Source organism: Sebastes umbrosus, chromosome 3 (genome assembly GCF_015220745.1).
Source record: "Sebastes umbrosus isolate fSebUmb1 chromosome 3, fSebUmb1.pri, whole genome shotgun sequence".
Lineage (NCBI taxonomy): Eukaryota > Metazoa > Chordata > Actinopteri > Perciformes > Sebastidae > Sebastes > Sebastes umbrosus.
The window spans coordinates 10,345,260-10,366,390 of record NC_051271.1 but is presented as its reverse complement, the minus strand read 5'-3'; the positions used below and the strand labels follow the sequence as shown (position 1 = coordinate 10,366,390).

At 40.8% G+C, this 21,131-nt stretch overlaps 1 protein-coding gene across 1 annotated transcript; it reads right to left on the bottom strand.

Moving 5' to 3' along the window:
* Positions 1-1,291: 1,291 nt before the first annotated feature.
* LOC119485994 lies at positions 1,292-14,697 on the bottom strand. Its single transcript, XM_037765866.1, has 19 exons — positions 14,215-14,697; positions 13,540-13,698; positions 12,340-12,458; positions 12,067-12,250; positions 10,876-10,988; positions 9,303-10,791; positions 7,945-8,069; positions 6,117-6,375; positions 5,744-5,871; positions 5,548-5,644; positions 5,305-5,427; positions 4,853-5,025; positions 4,355-4,452; positions 3,771-3,898; positions 3,336-3,516; positions 3,035-3,179; positions 1,703-1,779; positions 1,436-1,482; positions 1,292-1,343 (listed from the first exon to the last, which is right to left on the bottom strand). The coding sequence occupies exons 1-17, from the start codon at positions 14,675-14,677 to the stop codon at positions 1,705-1,707; spliced, it is 4,059 nt and encodes a 1,352-aa protein (XP_037621794.1). The 5' UTR covers positions 14,678-14,697; the 3' UTR covers positions 1,292-1,343; positions 1,436-1,482; positions 1,703-1,704.
* Between the last annotated feature and the right edge of the window lie 6,434 nt (positions 14,698-21,131).

Sequence of the window (21,131 nt, the reverse complement as noted above, 5' to 3'; positions counted from 1 at the left end):
CTTTAATTATCTTGCTGTCATTTGTACCTGTATGTTTGGGATTGTGTTTATGCATACATGAGTTTCTTATAGCTTTCTTTATATTTTCAAACCTGCAAAATGTGACTTTGGGTGATGAGCACTATAAATAAACTACAGTTGAAGTTGTAGGCGTGGCTGGATTACCAACCAAGCAAAGTGGGCAACTGCACAAGAGCCCCAGCTTCACTGTTGGCAAGTGTGGCAAGTAGTTTGTGGTGAGTGGATTGTTATTTTTGTACTGCAGTTCATTGCTTTATTTCCTGATCTTGAGGCCTCATCTTGAAGAGAGACCCCATTTCATGACCTCCACCAAGGAGGTTGTGTTTTCGGTTTGGTTTGTTTGTTTGTCTGTCAACAGGATTATGGAAAAGCTATTGGCCCAATTTTCATGAAACTTGGTGGAAGCGTGTAGCATGGGCCAAGGAAGAACCCATTCAATTTTGGAGCAGAAAAGGGGATATTTTTATGAGTGGAGGGAAAATAATATACATGGATTTAAAGAAAATAAAAGAATACCATGTTTGTATACTTGTGTTAAAATGATCCATGTCCAGTATTAGACATGCATGTAAATGATGACGATTTGCTGTTATAGTCAATCTAACCCCCAGAATTGAAAAATAAAAATTTGAGCACAAAAAAATAAATAAATTTGAAGCAGATCCAAATCACGGGGCAGATACAGGCATTATTGATCGCTTTTGTTAACATTGTGAGAAAGGCCATTTGGCCTTGGCGGAAGTCTGCGCTCTCTGAGTGCCCTTCTAGTTTAATTTGATGGTGCTTACACAGTGCATAACCCTAAATTAATGTGTGTTTAATCAAATTAGCACACAGTTAACCTAGGGCTATGTAATATTCCAGCAAAGTAATACAGTACAGATTACACAGTAGAGGTTTATAGGGACACAACAGCTCATTTCTGTCTCACGGCCCCCAAAACAAGTTAATCTGGCCTTGTCTGTGCGATCAAACTTGGTTGAAAATATGCTGAAGTTCCCTTTCAAACGCAATTTCCATACTGATGTATTGTACCTCTCTCATGGAAGTGGTTATATGCAAATCTTCAGTTATCTTGTTCAAACACGCATTGCTGTAAACCTACTGTATGTTCCACATAAAGGGTAGCAAAAACAAAGTCTCAGTCATGCTCAGTCTCTACAAGGCTAAAGTGTTCATGTAAACAATACTGCCTCCCACTTTTTGAGAGAGCACCACTTCCTGCTGTAAAACAGAGTGGCTTCATGCTTGGGGATAAACACAGACACACTCTGTGTCCTTTAAGAGCTTTTATTGGTGGTTGAACAAGTGACGTCTGAGGCCTGAAAAGGAGGAGAAGAGAGGAGGAGATATGTTCAGTATAGAAGAGCAACGGTGTATTTTCACATGAGCTAAACACATTAGTGCTGCTTACCAGATCATCATCATCTCAACAAGCTTCAATCGTCTTCCATGTCGTCACTGAAAAACAGGAAATGGATCAGTCTCGATAAATAATTCACAACTCCCCTCATTACTAAATCATTGACCTGCTGTCATGTGGAAGCTACTGCTGGCTCTCGGGCTGTTTGTCAGCGAGGAGTGTTGTAATGGGGCTCTTTCATGGGTGCTTTCATGCGATCTTGCAGAGTTCATAAGGGCATGGCGGGTGATTTGAGGACAGAGCGCTCATTTTCCTCACCGTCACTGGCCAAAGCATCCCTCGACACAAGGCCCGTCACGTGGCGAGCAGATCTCAGTTGAACACATGAAGTAGATCTGAGAGGGAGGGCAGAAGTAGAGCAGGGTTTGATGTAGTGTCCAGCCTTGAGAGTGTGCAGCCTACTATGACAAACAGCTGCTGCCAATTGAGATTTGGCCAGAACTTGCAGTTTACAAAATGGCCTCTCCACATGTCCTCGTAATGAATGCTGACTTAAGAGATTTAGAGATACGGCTGTCACTGGTTTCCTTTTCCATGGACTGTATGCTAATTAAAATAAAAAACCTGTGTGAATTTGCTCTGAGGGAACAGTCACATACTTTCACATTACATTTACTTTTTTTTTTTTCAAAACTAAGACAGGGAGTTTAAAGAAAAATGTCCAACAGCCACTCTAAGATAAGACTTGATTCCCAGGGGGCAAATTCACAGGGACTCTAGGCAACAGCTGCAGGTTTTAAATTTCTTCCCTTGTGCTGCAACACATAAAAACTATAGGGGAAGCATGCTTAAAGCAAGAGTGAAACATTTTGGGAAATACGCTTTTTCGTTTTCTTGCCAAAAGTTAGATGAGATGATACCACTCTCATATTTGTCCATTATATATGAAGCTAGGGCCAACAGCTGAATAGCTAAGCTTGGCATAAAGACTGGAAACAGCTAGCTTGGCTCTGTCCAAATTAACTAAGTACATTTACTCAAGTACTGTGCTTAAGTACAATTTTGAGGTACTTGTACTTTACTTGAGTATTTCCATTTTATGCTACTTTATACTTCTACTCCACAACATCTCAGAGGGAAACATTGTACTTTTTACTATGTACTGTACTTTTTTTCACTACTTTTATTTTACAGCTGTAGTTACTACTTACTTTGATTTTACAAACAAATCATGCAATCAACTTATTAAATATTACTCACATAAATCAGAAATAAAAAACAAATAATTGATTAAAATAAATAGTGAAAGTGTATAAGGGCTAAGAACATTAGGACATAGGTATATGATGGCCCTCCCCATGCTCACTCTTGTCTCATAAGCTGTTGCAACAATGTTTTGGTTGATACCATTTGTTACACAGATTTGGTGCTAATTTTAACCATTTTTTACCACTCAAGAATTGATAAAAATGGTAAAAATTCACTTCAACCGGACTTCTAGTTCAGAGTTGAACACTAGAAGGAAATGAATACTACTGTAAGATGTTCAAAAAAAAAATCATGAAAAGAGCACAATTAATACATTTAGATGTCTATAATATCTCCCCACATCGTTACTAATAGAAATCAAGGGTCTCTGCTTATCCTTACCTCCTCGTCCGGGTCCTTGAACTCACTATCAGGAAGGAACTGGAAGGTGGTGATGGTGAAGCGGCGGGTCTGAGCCTGAGGAGAGGGCGGCCGAGGATCAGATATCACAGCTTGCTTCAGGGCTGGGTCCAAAGGGTTCGGACATCTAGGGAGTAGCATTGAATCAGTAAGCCAATTAGATAACAGGACAATAGGTATCAAAAATATACTTCCCTTGTTTTTCCCTGTTATCTAAAATGTGATATGCATGTGCAATATTTTTTTTGTTGATGTCCTCTTCAGAGGAGGTGTTTCGACGTACCCGTTGTAAAGCAGCATCCACACAGCCTTTCCAGAGCGGGGGTAGGCCACACAGTAGTTCACCAACAGCACCAAACTGGGATCCGGGGCGTTGAGCAGCCGCACTTCCAGGTAGAGGGGTTTCCCCAGCAGCATCTGCAGGGGCTGATGATACTGAGGGTAGTAGCTGCTGTACTGGCCGTCTGGGGTGAGAGGAGGTGTGTTGGGATAGAAGAAGGTTATTTCTTGAACCACATTTCGCCCACTCAAAGCTAGTTCTCCTTAAGCTGATCAGGATGTTTAAAGCATTCATATAGTGCTGAAACACTGGATATAATTTGATTTAATTATCAACAGTTTCCATCCCTCTTGACTGACCTGTGTCCAGAAACACAACAGCACACAATTATAAGTTCTTCATTATGCAAAGCAGCTGTTGGTATTGAAATTAATCTACCTTTGGCAATCCTGAGTTGGACTCCAAACATCCCCTTGGTCTGAACTTCAGGTCCCAGGCTGGGAGTTTTAACCAAGTAGCTCACACTCAGAACAGTGCCTGGCAGAAACCTGCACTCCACCAACAACCTGAGAATGAGGAAACATGGTTATGGAAATATACAGTATTTCATCATTTATTTTTGTCTTCATTTGATGGTTGAACTTGAAAATGGAGAAAAGAAATTCAGGAAGGATTCCCTGAGCTGCAATTAAACCACCGCTAAAGAACCAGACATTTCCCTCAGGAGTTAGTAGAGACTAAAACAGAACTAAAAGAGAGAGAATATTGGACTTTGATGCATCAGGTGGACACAAACATGACTCCAGATGAATGATAATGTTTCTCCATAACTGTTGTGTATGTGTGTATATAAGCAACAGTTTGCTAACAAGTCTGCCCCATAAACTTAAAAAGATGATATGTCAATATGTTCGCAACTTCTTTCTGCTTCCCCCAAGTGGACATGGTCCAAATGAAACCCTTAATCTGCTCTGAACAGGTAACTTTTACTCTGATAATAAAAAAGAGGAACATGCTCTGACCTGACAGGAGAATCCCTCGTGATGGTGCCGTAGTTGAGGCTGATTGCCTGCATCTTGTTGATGATCTCCACCATGTAGATCACCGTTTTCCCCACTGTCTGTCAGGACAGAATCAGACATGCAATTTATATGTGGACAATAGTAAATACTAAATAGTCCAGGATCTGTGGTTGACTGGGACAGGTCCGTTAACTCTCAGTCAGTCTTTTCTAGAGGTCTTTTTCCAGGACATTTCCAGTGATAATCTAGCTGGTATGACAGACAGGGATCACGCCATACACTAATATGTTCCTCTCTGTGGAAGTCTGACTTGAAAGATGTGCCGTCTATGGCTACAACTTATCTATGAAATCAACTCAATTTAACATTATTCAACCTTTTAAGACAAGTTCGGAAGAAAGCAACATTATGTAACGTCATACAACCTGCATGTGCTACCATTGGGGTGTGTTCACTGTTTTAATATTTTGGGAAATGTTCTCATTCATTAAAGCTTACTACTCTGCGTGTCCCACAGCCGTCCATCGGGATCTTGAACAAGGCGTAGTCGGAAGTCACTCTCTGAGGTTTGCAGGTGGAGTTTCCGGCAGCGACAAGCAGGGCGGGGGAAAGAGGGGGGTCAGTGAGGGAGGCCGGCACGGAGAAGACAAAGTGGCGGTCAATAGTGCACTCTGGAGGAGGACACAAACACACACACACACACACACAGTTATGTAAAGGTCAGATGAACAAAAAGGTCAGAAATCTCAGGAGGCAATTGATAATGAGACCCAAGGTATCTTATACCCTTTTCTCGTTCTGTGTCACTGCCAGCTTGAATCATGCTATGCTGGCCCTGAATATGCCTCCTCACACATCCAGCAGCTGTAGCGCTTATATTTCCAAAACAGCTCAACTGTACTCAGCTAAGTGGCGTGAAAATGCCAGTGGGGACTCAAACTGCAGCTCACCATCCATTGGGTAGTAGCAGGCAGGGGGGTGCTTGCTGAAGCAGCAGCCCATGGAGAGGCACTGGGGCTGGGATACAGAGCTGGGTCCGCAGGGGAGACGCTGTTCGCTGGGAAGGTTGCACTCTGAGGGACAGCACGACAAATGTCAGCCGCATCAGTTAAAATAACTCTGAATGGCCGGGAGAAAACACCCTTTGGAAGATTGAATAGCCTTTCTGAGGTGTAAACATAAAATCCATTTACCTTGTCCAGACCCTGGGACGACAACCGGACAGGACAACTGAGCCTCCCGTCTCCCACTTACTGTCATGTAGACGACAGTGATGATGTACATTTTACCCTTTCAGAGAAAATGTTTATACAAGAGTTAATGGGTACAGCAAATGGTCAATTATACAAAAGGTCATGTGCTCAGTGTGAAATCTGAGTCAATACTTGCCTGCACACTCATGTGGCAGCGTGAGTGTAACTGGAGACTCAAGCGTATTTTGCCATCTTTGCCTTTTCTTGCAGAATACCCACAGTGCTTTGGGGCATCCTGGAGGTTCATCTGGTTCCCTTTGATGTCTGAAAAAGTACATGTGGAAACATACAATAAGTTATTTTTGTGTAGACTTTAAATAGCACGATTATAGCTCTCAGCATGGCAAGGCACAGAGTTTAAAAGCAGCCCAGTCAAAGCAAAAAAAACCAAGCCTACCTTTTCCCCCACCCCCCATTCAACTGTACACCAGAGCAGCCCCCTGAACCATGCTAAAATTCAACTCATGCAGAGCTGATGGTAACCATATGCATCTGGAACATACACACACCTTTAACAACAATTGCAGAGGAAGGACCAGAGGGGAGCTCCACCGTCATCTGATGGGAGGTGCAGAAGACTTTAGGCTTTGGGACAACAGTAGGGCTGACCGTGCCCTCGGTGGTGCTGGGTGTGGTAGTGGAAACTGGTGGGGTAACTGGTGCAGGAGTTTCAGGGGTCGTTTGATACGCGCATTGCAGGTCCAGATCCCTATACTGCGCCATGGAAAGGTCCCAAAACCTCAGAGGTAAGGAAATGGTCATGGGAGTCTAAAGAGAAAGAGAGATCAATAAACTCAGTATGAACCACCACGCAAGGTTTCCAGCTACTGTATTTAAAAATAGAGACTGCAAGTTGAGCTTAACTCACAATAAAACGGAATTTTTACCAGTTGGGTTGCACAGGACATAAAAACACTCCACCCAGTACACTTGCATGCAGAGCAAATGCTGCATACAGTCCATATGGGACTAATCGTAAATATGAGCTGCTGACTGGGAAAAACTGCTTGTCTGTTCTATACACAAGCAGGACGGGTGTCATAAATCCCTGTAGTGACAACCCAAGTGGTCCAAACCACCAGTGTCAGCAATCCAAGATAATTTTGTACTTTGTGGTGTCATTATATTGGACTGCATTGAGGCCTTTTAAGTGTTTTGTCTCGCTCTGTACTAATGTACATGCAGTATACTGTATACACACACTGCCGGGGGGGATGGTCTATAAATCCCTGCCCCTGCTAAATTATTTTTATTTCCAGTGGGGACCATATATTTACCCCCTCATAGTGATTAATGCTACTTCACCAATAGACGCATATAAAATACCTCAAATAAAATTGTATCTAAGTAAAGCGCTGCAACGTGAGAACAGTCTATACCACAAACAACAATAAAACCATAAATGTCAGCACTTGCGCTTGTGTGACAATAGAGATGACACCGCGTGTCTAGGCTTCGTGACGAACGCTTCCACGCTGAACAGTCAGCTGTTTATCTCAGTAAATGGACCAGGGGTTGCCTCCTTTGCTGCCTGGAGATTTGCAAAGATGTGGCTAAAAGAGGGGCAACACGCCGCAGATAACTCTCCACAGGAAATCAGAAAAAGAAGACAGAAATCTGTCATCAAAGCAGACTGTTTTCCATGTCTGACAAGTAGGCATATTCTGCAGCCCATTTATTTTTATGTTGTATAATTGCATTTTGAGATTATTTTCTGTTAAATCTTGAAGTTTATATTGATGAATATAAGTGTGTTGGACTGGTTGAGTGGCGCCATCCATGATACTGAAAGGGGGATTTAATTCTGGCATGTTAAATTAGCATTTAACCTTTTGTTTGGTTGGGTATGATCACATCCCCTATGTGTCCGGAAAGGACAAGGCAAGAGCTCACGTTACTTGATGAATTAAAATTTTAAAAATGGATTAAAATAATCCTCCAGTGGTTAAATTCAAGTTACAAAATTTCTTTCACAATTATTCTACAAATTTTACTTTATCAACAAGCTTCATTGTCTATATAGGCCCTCTGTGGTTCATGATTTATTTTCATGAATAAAAAATGTTTTAAAAAGGCAAAGAACTTCTTTGAAACTTATGTTACTGTATATCCTGATTTAAAAGGCTCACACTATGCCATTTCATGGGGACTTCAAATTTAAATATACAATTTTTGTATTTTTGAGCGTTCCAACAAGTTCAGAACTAAACTGCAAAAAAACTGGCAAAGAAACACAATCTTATAATTTCTTTAAAAGCAGGGACATGATTAAAGAAAAACAATTATATGAAGAAGACACATTTGCAGGCAGTGACGAGGCATTATGGAAGGTCTCACCCGTGGCTGGCTGTGGCAGGTGGGCAGAGGAGAGTGAAGGATTACCCCGGAGCCCTCGGCCATCTGCAGCATGTAGCCACATAGTGGAGACACACCGGAGATGAACAGCCAGGTCTTCATTTGGTCTGATGTTAGAAACAAAGATTGTTAAGATATTCGATATCTGTAACACACTTAATATACTTTAATTTTAGAAGTAAAAGCTGATCTAGGTACACTGATGGGATGTCTCTGAGCAAGCTAAGGAATTGTGGGTATCTGTATGGGAGCTGATCTGGGACCAGTGACAATATATTGTATTAAGGTTAATGCACTTTCACTCTCAAATGATTGGATAAAATAAAAAAACAAGTCAACGTTACAACTTCTAGGTTCTGAGTTTGCAATTAGGAGTTAGTACACAAAGGAATTATAACATTAGTTTCTACATGAACACTTCCTCTCCAAAAGAGAATACAAATGTATAGAATATGTGTATGGACACTACATTTATTCTTACTGTGTCTATCTCTGGGAGTCTGTACTTAAACACAGCAGCACTTAAAGCTAAACGCTAACATCAGCATGCTTTTCACAATGGTATTATGCTGAAGGTTAGCAGGTTTAATGGCCAAATCCCAATGTCCACACGCACGGACTTTGAGGCGCGTTCCCGCAAAGTTTGTGAGGGTTCAGGGCTGTCCCACTGTCAAACAAGCGCAACAAGTCAAGTGCATGAGGGCTTTCTCGCAGACATTTTGAGCCCTTTATTAACACTTCCTGTAAGTCCGCATTTCTGCCGACTTTGTAACTCATTCATAGCTTTGTTACGTTAAACACAGGGTTACTAGAGGAAGGCCGCAGGCGTAAAAAAAAAAAGGAGGACGGCACATGGCTGATGGGGAGTTCATGAGTTTTTAAAGTATTCAATCACAAACCAAAGTATTAAACAAACTGAAATGTTGTCATTGTGGTGGCGCTAGAGGAGAAGTCTGGGCATCACCAAAGTCATTAGGATAAAAAAAGATAACTTTTTGTGCCAATCCATCTATTAGATGTTGAGATATTTCAATAGATAAATAAGAAACTGCTGATGGAGCTAGAAAAGCCCACCAGGGAAACACTAAATCTATTAGGATTCATCCTCTGGGCACCGTGTCTGTCTGTATAAAATGCCATCAGAATCCAGTCAACGAAATAGTTGAGATATCTGAACCAAAGTGGTGGACCGACAGACAGACTAACATTGTCTTTGATGGAGCCATGTCGCTAACATGGCTAAAAGTTTTTTTAAATGGGGCCTTGAGTTTTCTTTGAAAACGTGAAAAGCCACACTTCTTACTAACACAAAGAGCTCTTACGTTTACACAAACACTGACCTCTGACCTGGATGGAGTCTGGGTGAGCAAAAGGCAGGAAAACAACCATCCTCCCCATCAGACACTGAAGATGGGGCGTCTGTGGAGTGGGTCCAGCTGTGGTAGATGCTGTATAACTTGTGGTGGTGGGAGTTGCTGTGGTAGTGGTGGGAGTTGTCGTGGTAGTGGTGGGAGTTATAGTGGTGGTGGTGGTTGGTGGTTGAATCTCTGGATACTGGGGCACAGGGGGGTAAGGTGGATGGTAGTGTGGCGGGTAGAGAGGATGGTAATAATAGGGATAAGGGTAGTAGCTACCGGTGGTGTGAGAGTAAGGGCAGTTGGCTTGTGCATCCACTTTTTCTGGAGGTTCCTGAGGAGTAGTTTCATCTTTCTTTTTGGCAGGGGGTGGAGGTGTGGGTGGTGGGAAGTAAATGGGTCTTTGGGCGTAAAACTGGCCATAGGGATAGCTGGGACTGTCAGGTTGTTTGGGAACCATCGCCGTGGTTGTAGTTGTGGTGGTGGTAGGAGGTGGAGGAGGGGAAGATGGAGCGATAGCAGGCTGGACCTCAAGACCAGGGTAGGAAAATAGTCCATAATGATAGTAAGAGCTATAAGAAGCAGGGGGATAAAATGGACCGACGGGGTAATGTGGACCCACAGGTTGTTTTGGTGGAGAGGGAGGAGGCGATGGTGGGCTGGGAGGGAGAGGAGCAGGTGCTTGGGTCACTGGTGCTGCAGTGGGTGCAGGATAGTAAGGTATCTGAAGATAATACGGAGGGTAATTAGGGCTTGCTGGAGGTTTGGGTGGGTGGGTAGCTGGAGTAACAGTAGTAGTTGTAGTAGTAGTAGTTTTAGCTGCAGAGGTCGGCGCTGGTGTCAATGGAGGGTAGTAGAACGGCACATAGGGGTAATATCCACCGGATGCATATTCAAAAGGGCCAACAGGTAATTTGGAAAATTGATGGGGAGACCTATCCTCCACTGGGCTAAGATCTGGAGCGGATGTGGCTTGCACCTCCGCAGGAGGCTGGTCAGGAGAGGATGGGTATTTTGGGTGCTCTCCAGGAGAGTAGGGCAGTTTGCCAGGCCCCGTGGGGTAGAGGGACTGCTGCTGCTGCTGCTGCTGCTGCTGCTGCTGATGGGGCCCAGGAGGGCCGCCAGGAGTGGGTTGAGAGGGACGGGCAGGCTGTGGGCCAGGAGGGTAGACCTGGGGAAACTGCAGGTAGTGGAATCCAGGATAGGGGTAGTGGGAGAAGTCAGGAAGCTGAGCAATCTGCTCCTGGGTTGGAGGTTGAGGAGGGGGTGGTGGAGGAGGAGGAGGAGGAGGATGAGGAGGAGGAGGAGGGGAGGTTGGTGCAGGGCTGACAGGATCTGGGATATAGGGAAGCTGAGGGTCAACAGGAGACGACGGAGGCGGAGGAGGAGAGGGCACGTAGGGAAACTGAGGACTGACTGGACAGGAGAGAATGAATTCCTGATCATCTAATATGAGCTGCAGATGAAGACCATCCTGAAAAAATGGAATCACATAAAAAATATTATTGGTACAAGGCAGCAGCCCGCTGCAATAATCCATTAAATTTAAATGACTTACTCCATTTGTGATACACGGAGCGCCGTAGGAGATGAAGAAGGCCAGCTCCCCAGGATGGGAGGGGACACGGTACGCACACTCTTCAGAGACAAACGGACCCCAACCTCCATTCACTGTAAAGCAGAATACACATGTTTTTGTAGTCAGTCACATTCAGTCGATAATGGTTCAGATTCAGGGAGATAGGTGTAGATATTTTTTATTAATTTAATTTTATAACTAATTTATTAATTATAAATAAGCTTACAGGCTTAGTATATTTAAAATTGACTGTTTTTAGGATAACAAGATAAATAATTAAATAAAAAGATCAGTTTATCTCCAACATATTCCTGGCAGTGTGGAGAGGGCTTTGAGTAGACCTTCATGTTGGGAAATAAAACAGTAACTCTTCTTTTACTAGACTCTTGAAAGAACTGTATAATAGCACAAATTACAAGGAAAGAGTTTAGTTAAATGTTTTTGTAAACTTCAGAGGAAATTATTTGAAATAACTCATCCATCTAAATAAAATAATGCAATTTAACTACTAATTGAATAATAAAATATAAATAAAGTTATATATTATTTGAATAGGTTTTAACTAAATTGAACATTTATGTGTATTCTGAAATTCGTCTGGAAATTAACAACAAATTATAAACAACACTATGAACTAATCTCTAGCTAAAAGAACTGTCTCAGAGCTTTGCCTGTTTTATCTATATATAGTATCTGATTACATATCTGATTGTGGACTCGTAAAATAAAGCATGACCGTTTTATTTCCCAAATTGAAGTTTCAAAGCCCTCTCCATGCTGCCAGGAATATAATTCTGGTTTATTTATTTGTTTTGTTGACCTTAAAGTAGTCACACTTAAAAACAGTGATACTAAAACTACTGTCTAAAAAAAAACTGCGAGAAGCCTGACAAAAAAATTATAAATTGATAACTGTAGATCAGATTTAAATCTATAAAATCTATTAAAAGTATGATTTATTAATCTTCAGATAAAAATGGATTTCTACATATAAAATGGACAAATTAATTAAAAGATTTATGTTGTAATCCATGTGGATTCCATTGAAATAAATTATATACTGTAGCACTATAAAATGTACACAAAGTATAAAACACTACAATTAAAGTTGTTGTAACCAAAAACACATAATCAATTTGTCAAACAGCTCCCCCAATAAAGCCAACGTACCGATGACTCCCAGTATCTGTATATCCTGCTCCTGTCCTTGTATCTGCACCGCCATGCCGTAGGAGGAGCACAAGACTGAGGGGGCAGAGTGGGAGAGAGGGGGGACAGCAGTGGACGTCTGCATCGGACAGGAGAGCTTCAGTGGGCTGCCCCACCACAACATGGGCAGCACATAACTGCCATTCTGACAGAGAGACAAACAAGGAGGTGAAGAACACAGGACAAAGGGAATAACTGCTGGTGGAGATATAATGCTGCTGCTGCTGGTGGTACCTCCTGTGTAATGTAACATGCATCGTAAGGCACCATCATCTCAAGGTCACTCCAGGACGTCCTCACTGAGTAACCACAGTATGGAGGTAACTGGAACGGGGAGATGGGAGAGGCTCCCTCTGTAAAGAAAAAATGTTGAACAGCTAATTTTAGTGCTGAAACAATCAGATTAATCTATTAGTCAATCCACAGAAAATTACAGTTTAAGCATTTATCAAGATTAAACAACAAATATCGGCTGGTTCCAACTTCTAAAATGTGAGGATTTGCTGATTTTCTTTATTTTAGATCATGTTTAATACTGTTGGCTGCACAAAACTAGCAATATGAGGACTCTGGGAAATTGTGATGGGCATTTCTGATTATTTTACAGCATAAACCAATAATCAACTAATTGGGGAGAAAAGCAGATTAATAGAAAATGAAAATAAGGGTTACTTGCAGCCCAAGTTGATTTTTATGAAAGATCAATAGTACAGTATTGGTTTTAGGGTTGCAACTAATGATTATTTTCATTGTCAGTTAATCTGTTGGCTATTTTCTTGATTAATCGATTAGTTGTTTGGTCTATAAAATTTCAGAAAATGCTGAAAAATGTCAATCAGTGTTTCCTAAAGCCCAAGAAGATGTCCTCAAATGTCTTGTTTTGTCCACAACTCAAAGATATTCAGTTTACTGTCAAAAAGGAGTAAAGAAACCAGAAAATATTCACATTTAAGAAGCTGGAATCAGAGAATTTTGACTTTTTCTTTAAAGAAATTACTCAAACCAATTAATTGATTATTAAAATAGCTGTTGATTAATTTAGTAGTTCACAACTAATCGATTAACCGTTACATTTGTAATTGGTTTCCATCACAAGGTTTATCATTCCGTGTAAATTTCAAATGACGTTTATATAAAAGCTTTTGCTGCTGTTGTAAACATTTTCTCCAGCATAAAATAGGGGGCAAAAAACAGGCTCATGCATGTTAAACATTTGTAAATTTGCATTACATTCACTCTTCTTGCTACACTATATGAAATGCAGGCCTTTCGTTTCTGCATTGAAACTGCGTGCCCCCTTGCATATTCATGCAAGAAACGCAGGCATCCTCTGCAACAACATGTCCTTCCCTGCATTTGCATATTCCATCAGAGCCTGTTAAACATCATTGCAAACAGCACTGCCACCGTCATCAGTAGCATCCTACGTCTTACCTCTGTCCACTAACAGGTGTTTGAATTCTTCTCCAGAGGCAGTGAAGGTCATGACACTATCATCACACTGCACCAAGGGCCTCATAGCCAGCCACTCAGAGGAATGTGGACTGGAGTCCAATGATGGGCCCATAACCTTCCCCTGGACTCCATGAACACCTAAATATAAAAACAGCACGAAAACAAAGAAGAGTTTAGGATTAGATTTACCTTCTGCTGCTCCATGTCAAAGCAATCCTGCACAGTGGCACTGCTACTTTTACTTTAAATGAATAGTATAAAAATACTCCATTACAAGGAAAACATCCAGCAGTACAGAAGTAGTTTTGATGTGTAAGCAGCATAATGTTGTAGTTGCTCAAGGTGGGGCGAATTTTAACTACTCCATATACTTTTAGTAGTTTAATATGTAACAAAGGACCATATTTTATAAGATGATCATGTTTTGTATATAAAATCTTATTTTGAAAAGTAACTAAAGCACTTCAATAAATGTAGTGAAGTAAAAGAACAATATTTCTCTCTAAAATGTCATAAGTAGAAGTATAAAGTAGCATTAAATGGAAATAAGTACCCTACAATTACCTCAAAATTATACTTAACAGTACTTGAGAGTAAATCTCTTTTTTACTCTGCAGCAGTAAAGTTAATCTCAAATACCTGTAATACTTTTACCTGTAAAATCTGCTTGATATCCATCTTCAGGGTCTGAAGCAGAGGACCTGATGTTACCAACAGTCCAGGACGAGCTGTCATCAAGTGTTGGTGCTCTGAAATATGGGATTGGCTCTCCGGGAAAGACGGCAGATTGAGGCCGAAGCCCCGTGAGACCTGGCCGGGTGGATTTGAGCAGACTTTGGCCTCTTCTTCTCTGTTCATCCAGGTGTCTCTGCTGGGCGTCGTCATCCTGTTGAATCCTCTCCCACCTGGTCGCTGGTGACTCCTGGACTTCAGGTAAACCTTCTTCTTCCTCCCGCTGTCCTAAACTTACCGAATGACCGACTTGAAACGTGTAAAAATAAACGTTTACAACAAATAAAAACAAAGTTATTTTACCTCTTCTCTGTTTGCAAGACATTTTGTTCACATGCGCACAACAGGCGTCACCTGAACATGAGGGCGAGCAATTAACAGTCATCAACGATGGGCCAATGAGAGAGCTGCACAGATGGTGAAGCTGAATAAGATGACTTGTTTATACACTTAGCACAGGGGTCAGCAACCTTTACTGTCAAAAGAGACATTTTAGGCAAAAAAAAAAAAAAAAATATATATATATATATATATACATATATATATACAAATCTGTCTGGAGCTGCAAAACATTTGAGCATTGTGATGAAGGTAACACAGTTTATAGTCTAAGTATATAGTATGTAAGTCTAATGCAGTGAGGGCCAAAGTGCAAATGTACTACGGAGTATTAGGGCCACATTGAGGGAAAAAAAATCAGATTTCCAGAATAAAGTCAGAATATTACGAGAAAAAAGTAATATTACGAGAATAAAGTCATTACTTTACGAGAAAAAAAGAAAATAACACGTAAAATGAATACTTTATAATCTTCTGACTTTATTCTAATACTACAACTTTTTTTCTCGTAAACTTATGACTTTATTCTCCTAATATTATGACTTTATTGTTGAAATCTCTGATTTTTTTTTTTTGCCTCAATGTGGCCCTAATATTCCGTCGTACCGTCGTACCATAGACCTACAACAATAAAAAAAAATGAAAATGTAAACAAAAAAACAGTTATTCATTTCCATTTTCCATTTTTCAGTCCACGGGGAGCCACTGGAGAGGAGCTAAAGAATGAATATGTACTCTTTCTTTCACAGACAATGTCCACCTGGTATCGTCTAAGTTGGGGAGAAGAGGTAAGAAGACTCCTGATCCTTGCCATCTTGTGGGGTGAGTGGTTTTCTGCGAGGAGAAGGTGGCTACTTGGATACAAAGTTTAGTCCTAGATCAGTGGTTCCCAACCTTTTTAGCTTGTAACCCTTTAAACAAAGCAATGTCTACATACAATAAGACCCCTCATCACCAGTCACAGCTGTCTACCAGTTGTGACTTGTTGTGACCATTTCAACCAAAGACTGAATTGTTCTTAGGGGTCCTGATGAAATAAGATTGAGGAGTTCACAAAAAATAAAAAAAGGATTAGAGGAAAGTATGAAAAAAAATGTCACATCTTCAAATTTATCTTCTGTCCTATATTATAGTTTGGACGAAGAAGAAATTGGTAAAAAAGTGTCAGTTTTAGACCAACGTTTTGTATTCGAGGAGGACTGAAAGGCGAAGGGAAAGTCCTGCAGGTATGAGTCATGAGGTGGAGGGTAAATGTGGCTGTGGGGGAGTTTCTTAGTTATTGTGTCACTGCAGATTTTCAATAGGACCGGCTGTAAGCCTGAGTGTCCAGAGGCAACGAGAGTCTCTGAAATTAATCTGAAAAGCTCAGACTTTTGGAACTTTTAAGCCGAGAGTGAAGGCTGTGGTAATCGATTGGATGTTATGGGAATGTGCGCTGACAGTTCAAAAGGAATCGGGCAGAGTTGGGAGCTGAGGAGAGCAGGAGACAGGGATTTGTTGTGGGAAGATGTGTGCTGCGTAACAACTTCAGCACAATGTTGCTGCATGTGGCCTCTGCGAGAGTGTTCAGCCATGCTAGCATCTCTGTGAAGCAGTTCTTTGAGCTAAACGCTATCATTGGCATGCTAACATATTCACAATGACACCACTAACGTGCTGATGCGAAGCAGGTATACTGCAAACTTGGCAACCTTGAGACTAAAAAATAGGGAGGAACTCAAAACCCAAGTGGGAGGTCCAGAAAAAATTGAGTTTCAGACTTTGTTTCCTGCATTCTGGTGACTTTTAAAGACTGAAAATAACAAAATAATAAGTACACTGCAACAGTAATTTTATGTTTAATAGGCTTACTTTTAATTTTACTTTTAATTCTCAAGAAAGAAAACTGAATAATTTGCCCCTACTAACTATATTCATCAGTTTTTATTCATTCATTCATTTTTTGCCCCTGCTTGAGTATTTCTTTCTCTTAGCACTCTCCATTTCTCTCTGCTTTTCTCACTCATTGAAGGCCGTTTCAGGCACAACACGTCAACGGCACCACTGCGCTCTGAAACCCGTTATTTCCAATGGTTTGTGCCGCACCACGACGGCTTTTTGCTGCATCGAGCGAAGCCCAACTCTGGCGCTGCATGCTGTGATGTGCGGCGAGCGCAGCTCAAACCACGTTGTGTCGGTTTGCGAGCATATTTATATCAATAGTCACGAGCAGCTCTCTTCCACTGGGAAACAACATTTGGTGTAGCTTTATGTCGTTATTGAAACAGATAGAGTTAATGAAAAGGAAAAAAGGTGTGAAAATCGTGAGAAAAATGGGAGAAGTGTGACCCAGGGAGGGAGCCGGGAGAGGGCAATGAAAAACGATAGTCTCCTGGGAAAATCGTGGGGGTTGGCAAGTATGGATTAATGTTTACCATTTCACCGTATTAGTGTAGCACTTTAGCATGCTAACATTTGCTAATTATCACTAAACACAGAGTACAGTTGAGCCTGATGGGAATATCATAAGTTCTTGCAGGTAATTAGTCATAAACCAAAGTATTGGTTTATACCAGATGATGGCGCTAGATGAAAGTCAGAGGATCACCAAAGTTATTTTGATAAATCGTCGGGGAAACATGAATGTATGTACAAAAGTTCATAGCAATTCATCAGGCAGTTGTAGATATTTTAGTCTGGACCAAAGTGATGGACCAACAAACAGACCTACAAAGAGCCAGGCCACTAGCACGGCAACAAATGTAATATAAGCCTCTTTAGAAAAGGTGTGAAAATGTGGATTTTCATTTTACAGCCTGTTAAAATGTCTAAGTGGATATGGAATTTCTTTAAGATTGAATATACATTTTGTAGACAAAACATAACAAAGCTCAAAATGAGATTATTGTCAGCATGTGTTCCTGAAAGATTTCATTGTTTTACATCAGGTCTTTTCAGCAGCAGCTACTTGGGTTTAATGTCTTTCCAATGGACACCCACTGCACAATGGCTGTTAGATTGTACTTTGTAGAGGCCCACATGTTGTGACGGGAATAGAAAACTCCAGTGACTCAGACTCAGGCGTATGAGGAGAACCAGCACTGCTAAGCACCCACTCACCGTTCACTGTGAGGATACGACAACCCATCAGGGGTCAGGTATAATGGTTTCAATTTTGACTTCTATTCAGAGGTACTACCAGGAGAAAATACTTCCCCTTGTCCGCTCCTACACCCCGTGACAATAATACAGCCCTCCAAATGATTTTCATCTCAGCAATACTATAATAAAAAGGGAGACTTACACTAATGGCTCTATCAGCGCCCAGTCAGCATTGCACAAAGTTATGTAACAGAGAAATGTGTGAGAAATGTATTCACTCTAAAAGAGATATTTGGTTTCAATAGGTCTGAGCCACAGATGCTTGACTTTAATAAAACCTCGCCCCAGTTTGCGCCAGCACCATTACATTCGGGTCACAAAGCTATATAAGCATCCAATTTTCTGAAAAATGATTCCCGAGCAATCTTTGAAACATCATGTACGGCTGTCCTGATGGTATATCCAGAATTCTCAAAAAGTCTTTTAACAATTGGGGTGAAATTTATTTATTTTTTTCCCCAAATTTGTGCCACTGTTGCCCAATGGTGGGAAGTAGTGGATTTACTCAAGTACAATACTTGAGGTACATGTATTTAACATGAGTATTTTCATTTTATGTTACTTCTACAACAGATTAATCCATAATAAAAGTAATCAATAGTCGCATACAAGCAGCTACAACAGTAAACGCTGCTCACACATTGATGCATCAGTATTAACAATCTAATAATGTCACATACAATAATAGATCACCTCTGGGTCTGAAAAGTGAAGCCAATGCTGAAGTGCCTTAAACTTGCATTCTTTCTAACAGCCAGCAGGGGGCGACTCCTCTGGTGGCAAAAAGAAGTCTGATTGAATAGAAGTCTATGAGAAAATGAGCCTACTTCTCACTTGATTTATTACCTCAGTAAACATTGTAAACATGAGTTTTTGAAAATTAATTATAACCTTTTTGGTCGCCTAGAATGTGTTATTCAGCGTTAGGTTGTACTTAGCTCCACCCTCTCGTGTCACTTCTGGTTGCAAATAACCAAGATGGCGACGGCCAAAATGCCGAACTCGAGGCTTCAAAACGTCAGTCCACAAATCAATGGGTGATGTCACAGTGACTACGTCCACTTCTTATATACAGTCTATGCTTTAAGTACATTTTGCTGATTATACTTGCTAACTTTTACTTAACCAACATTTTTAATGCAGGGCTTTTACACCGTGGTATAACTACTTTTACTTAAAGGTGCTAAATGCGAGATTGGGAGCATTTCTATTGCCTTCGCACAGCTCCCGACATGGCGACAGCTGAGCCAGCAGCTCGTAGCTAACGGTGCTACCAGCACTAACTGTGAAAACAACGGCAATAGTGCTGATAAGACAGATAACATTGTTAACCTGAGTGGGAACCAGAGGGTGGGTTTTATGCTTCAGCAATGGCAGCATCAGTCGGTACAGCATCATCAACTGTAACCGCCGTATGAGAGCAGTGCAGAGCAGCGGCCGTGAGCTGGCTAGTTAGGCACGCTCACATGCACTAACATGCACTAAAAGGCATGCACGGTCGGCCTGGCTATGTCAACAAAGCAAGGAGAAACTCGGATAACGACACACACAGAGGGAGAGTGACTTCATTCTCTGCTCAGGTAGACATTACTCCTCTATATCTTTAAATAGTAAATAGTTGTTTGATGCTTTTTTAATGCTCTGGATATCGTACGGAGCACCTTTAAGTGAAGGATGTTAATACTTCTTCCACCATTGCTATTACCTAATCCAAACAAAGATAGTAGCTGGAACTATATATCTCCTTACTCAATTTGTACAAAATGAACCATAATTTAGAAAACTATTATCAGTGATATTGGTATATATTGATGTTTCATTCCAATATTTTACATTTCCATGCAAAATAAGGTATGCATATTTTAATAAAAAAGAGAAAAGACATTATGTTCTGGCTACCTGGATTAGATAATACAGTAGAAACTTGAGAAAAAGGTTTATGAGTAGTCTGGAAATACATTTAGAACAGCAGTTAAGTGTTCTGGGTTTTTCAAAGATAGCCCTGGGTCTCTAAAGATTGTTTCATTCATTGATGATGCTTAACAAACGACTGCAGCAGAGGGGAGCCTCCAGTGTAGATCTGTGCCAAACCACAGAGAAAATACAACCCTCTTCCTGTTTTACTTAAATCATAGTATCTGTACATATTGTACTTCCAGCAGGGATATTTGAATCTTGCCTCTGTATTATTTTACTGGCCACAGATGACCTGAGTGGGAAAGTGTCAGTATAATTCATAATCCTGATATGTTTCCAGGTTACTGAGTGAATCTGTACTGTCAACAAATGAGGGAGTGGTCGGTACAAGAGCAAAGGAAGCAATTATGGTATCTATCCTCATCCCACCTCCAGGAGGATAAAGCAGCCATTGTAGTACTGGGATCAGGACTTCCTCGGTCCATGTGGTCTTCACTGAGAGACCATGCACGGCCTGAGGGGAGATAACACAGAGGCAGACATGAGCTGAGGCCTGTTAGAAAAAAAACCTTATACATAAATGTCCTTTAACTGTTTTTATACACTGCTTCTTTGTAGAAATAAAAAGACAACTGCTCGAGCTTTCTCTCATCTCACACTGGTGATAAAAGGCTTTACTAGATATGCACTGTCTGCCAAGTAATCCCCTAATAACATGCTATTATTTGACTACAGCCAATAATAATACCTATCTGACAGTATCTATTTAAAATATGACAGTTTGTGGTTAAAATATGACTGTTTTTCTTTATCTGAGAGAGTCTAGTGTGTTAATTTACCCCATCCTGTTTCTGGTGGTCACCATTGATAATGTAACTGAACTTTCTTATTCACGCCTATCCTTTATGTTCCCATTTAACAGAGGCTGGAGTCCAGAGGAAAAACTAAATGTCTTACAGTCAACTTATGAGTTTATAAATGTCAGAAAAGGGTGTATTAAATGAATTACATTTCCAGTGGAAGCTCAGGCCACTGCATGTGTTGTTAAACCACTTGGAAATACCCAGGATTTGAATGTCAGTACATTTTATATTTTGTGTCCCAGAATTGGATTATCAAGAGCTCATGTAAGAGCACAATGAATGGTGCCATCTCCACTGGTATATATGTACATTTTTAAAATAACAACAAAGTTGGAAAGACTATTTTAAAGACTAACATTTTATGACACAGCAGATTTGCAAAACGTTAGCTGAATATTTACATGTGATGTAACCACGTTATGTGACTTGAAGTCCTTGATATCTGTTAACTTCCAACCTCTTCTGTGTATGCATTTTTATTAATGTAAGTTGTTTGGTCTATAAAATGTCCGAAAATGGTGAGAAATGTCGATCAGTATTTCCCAAAGCCCAAGACGACGTCCTCAAATGCATTGTTTT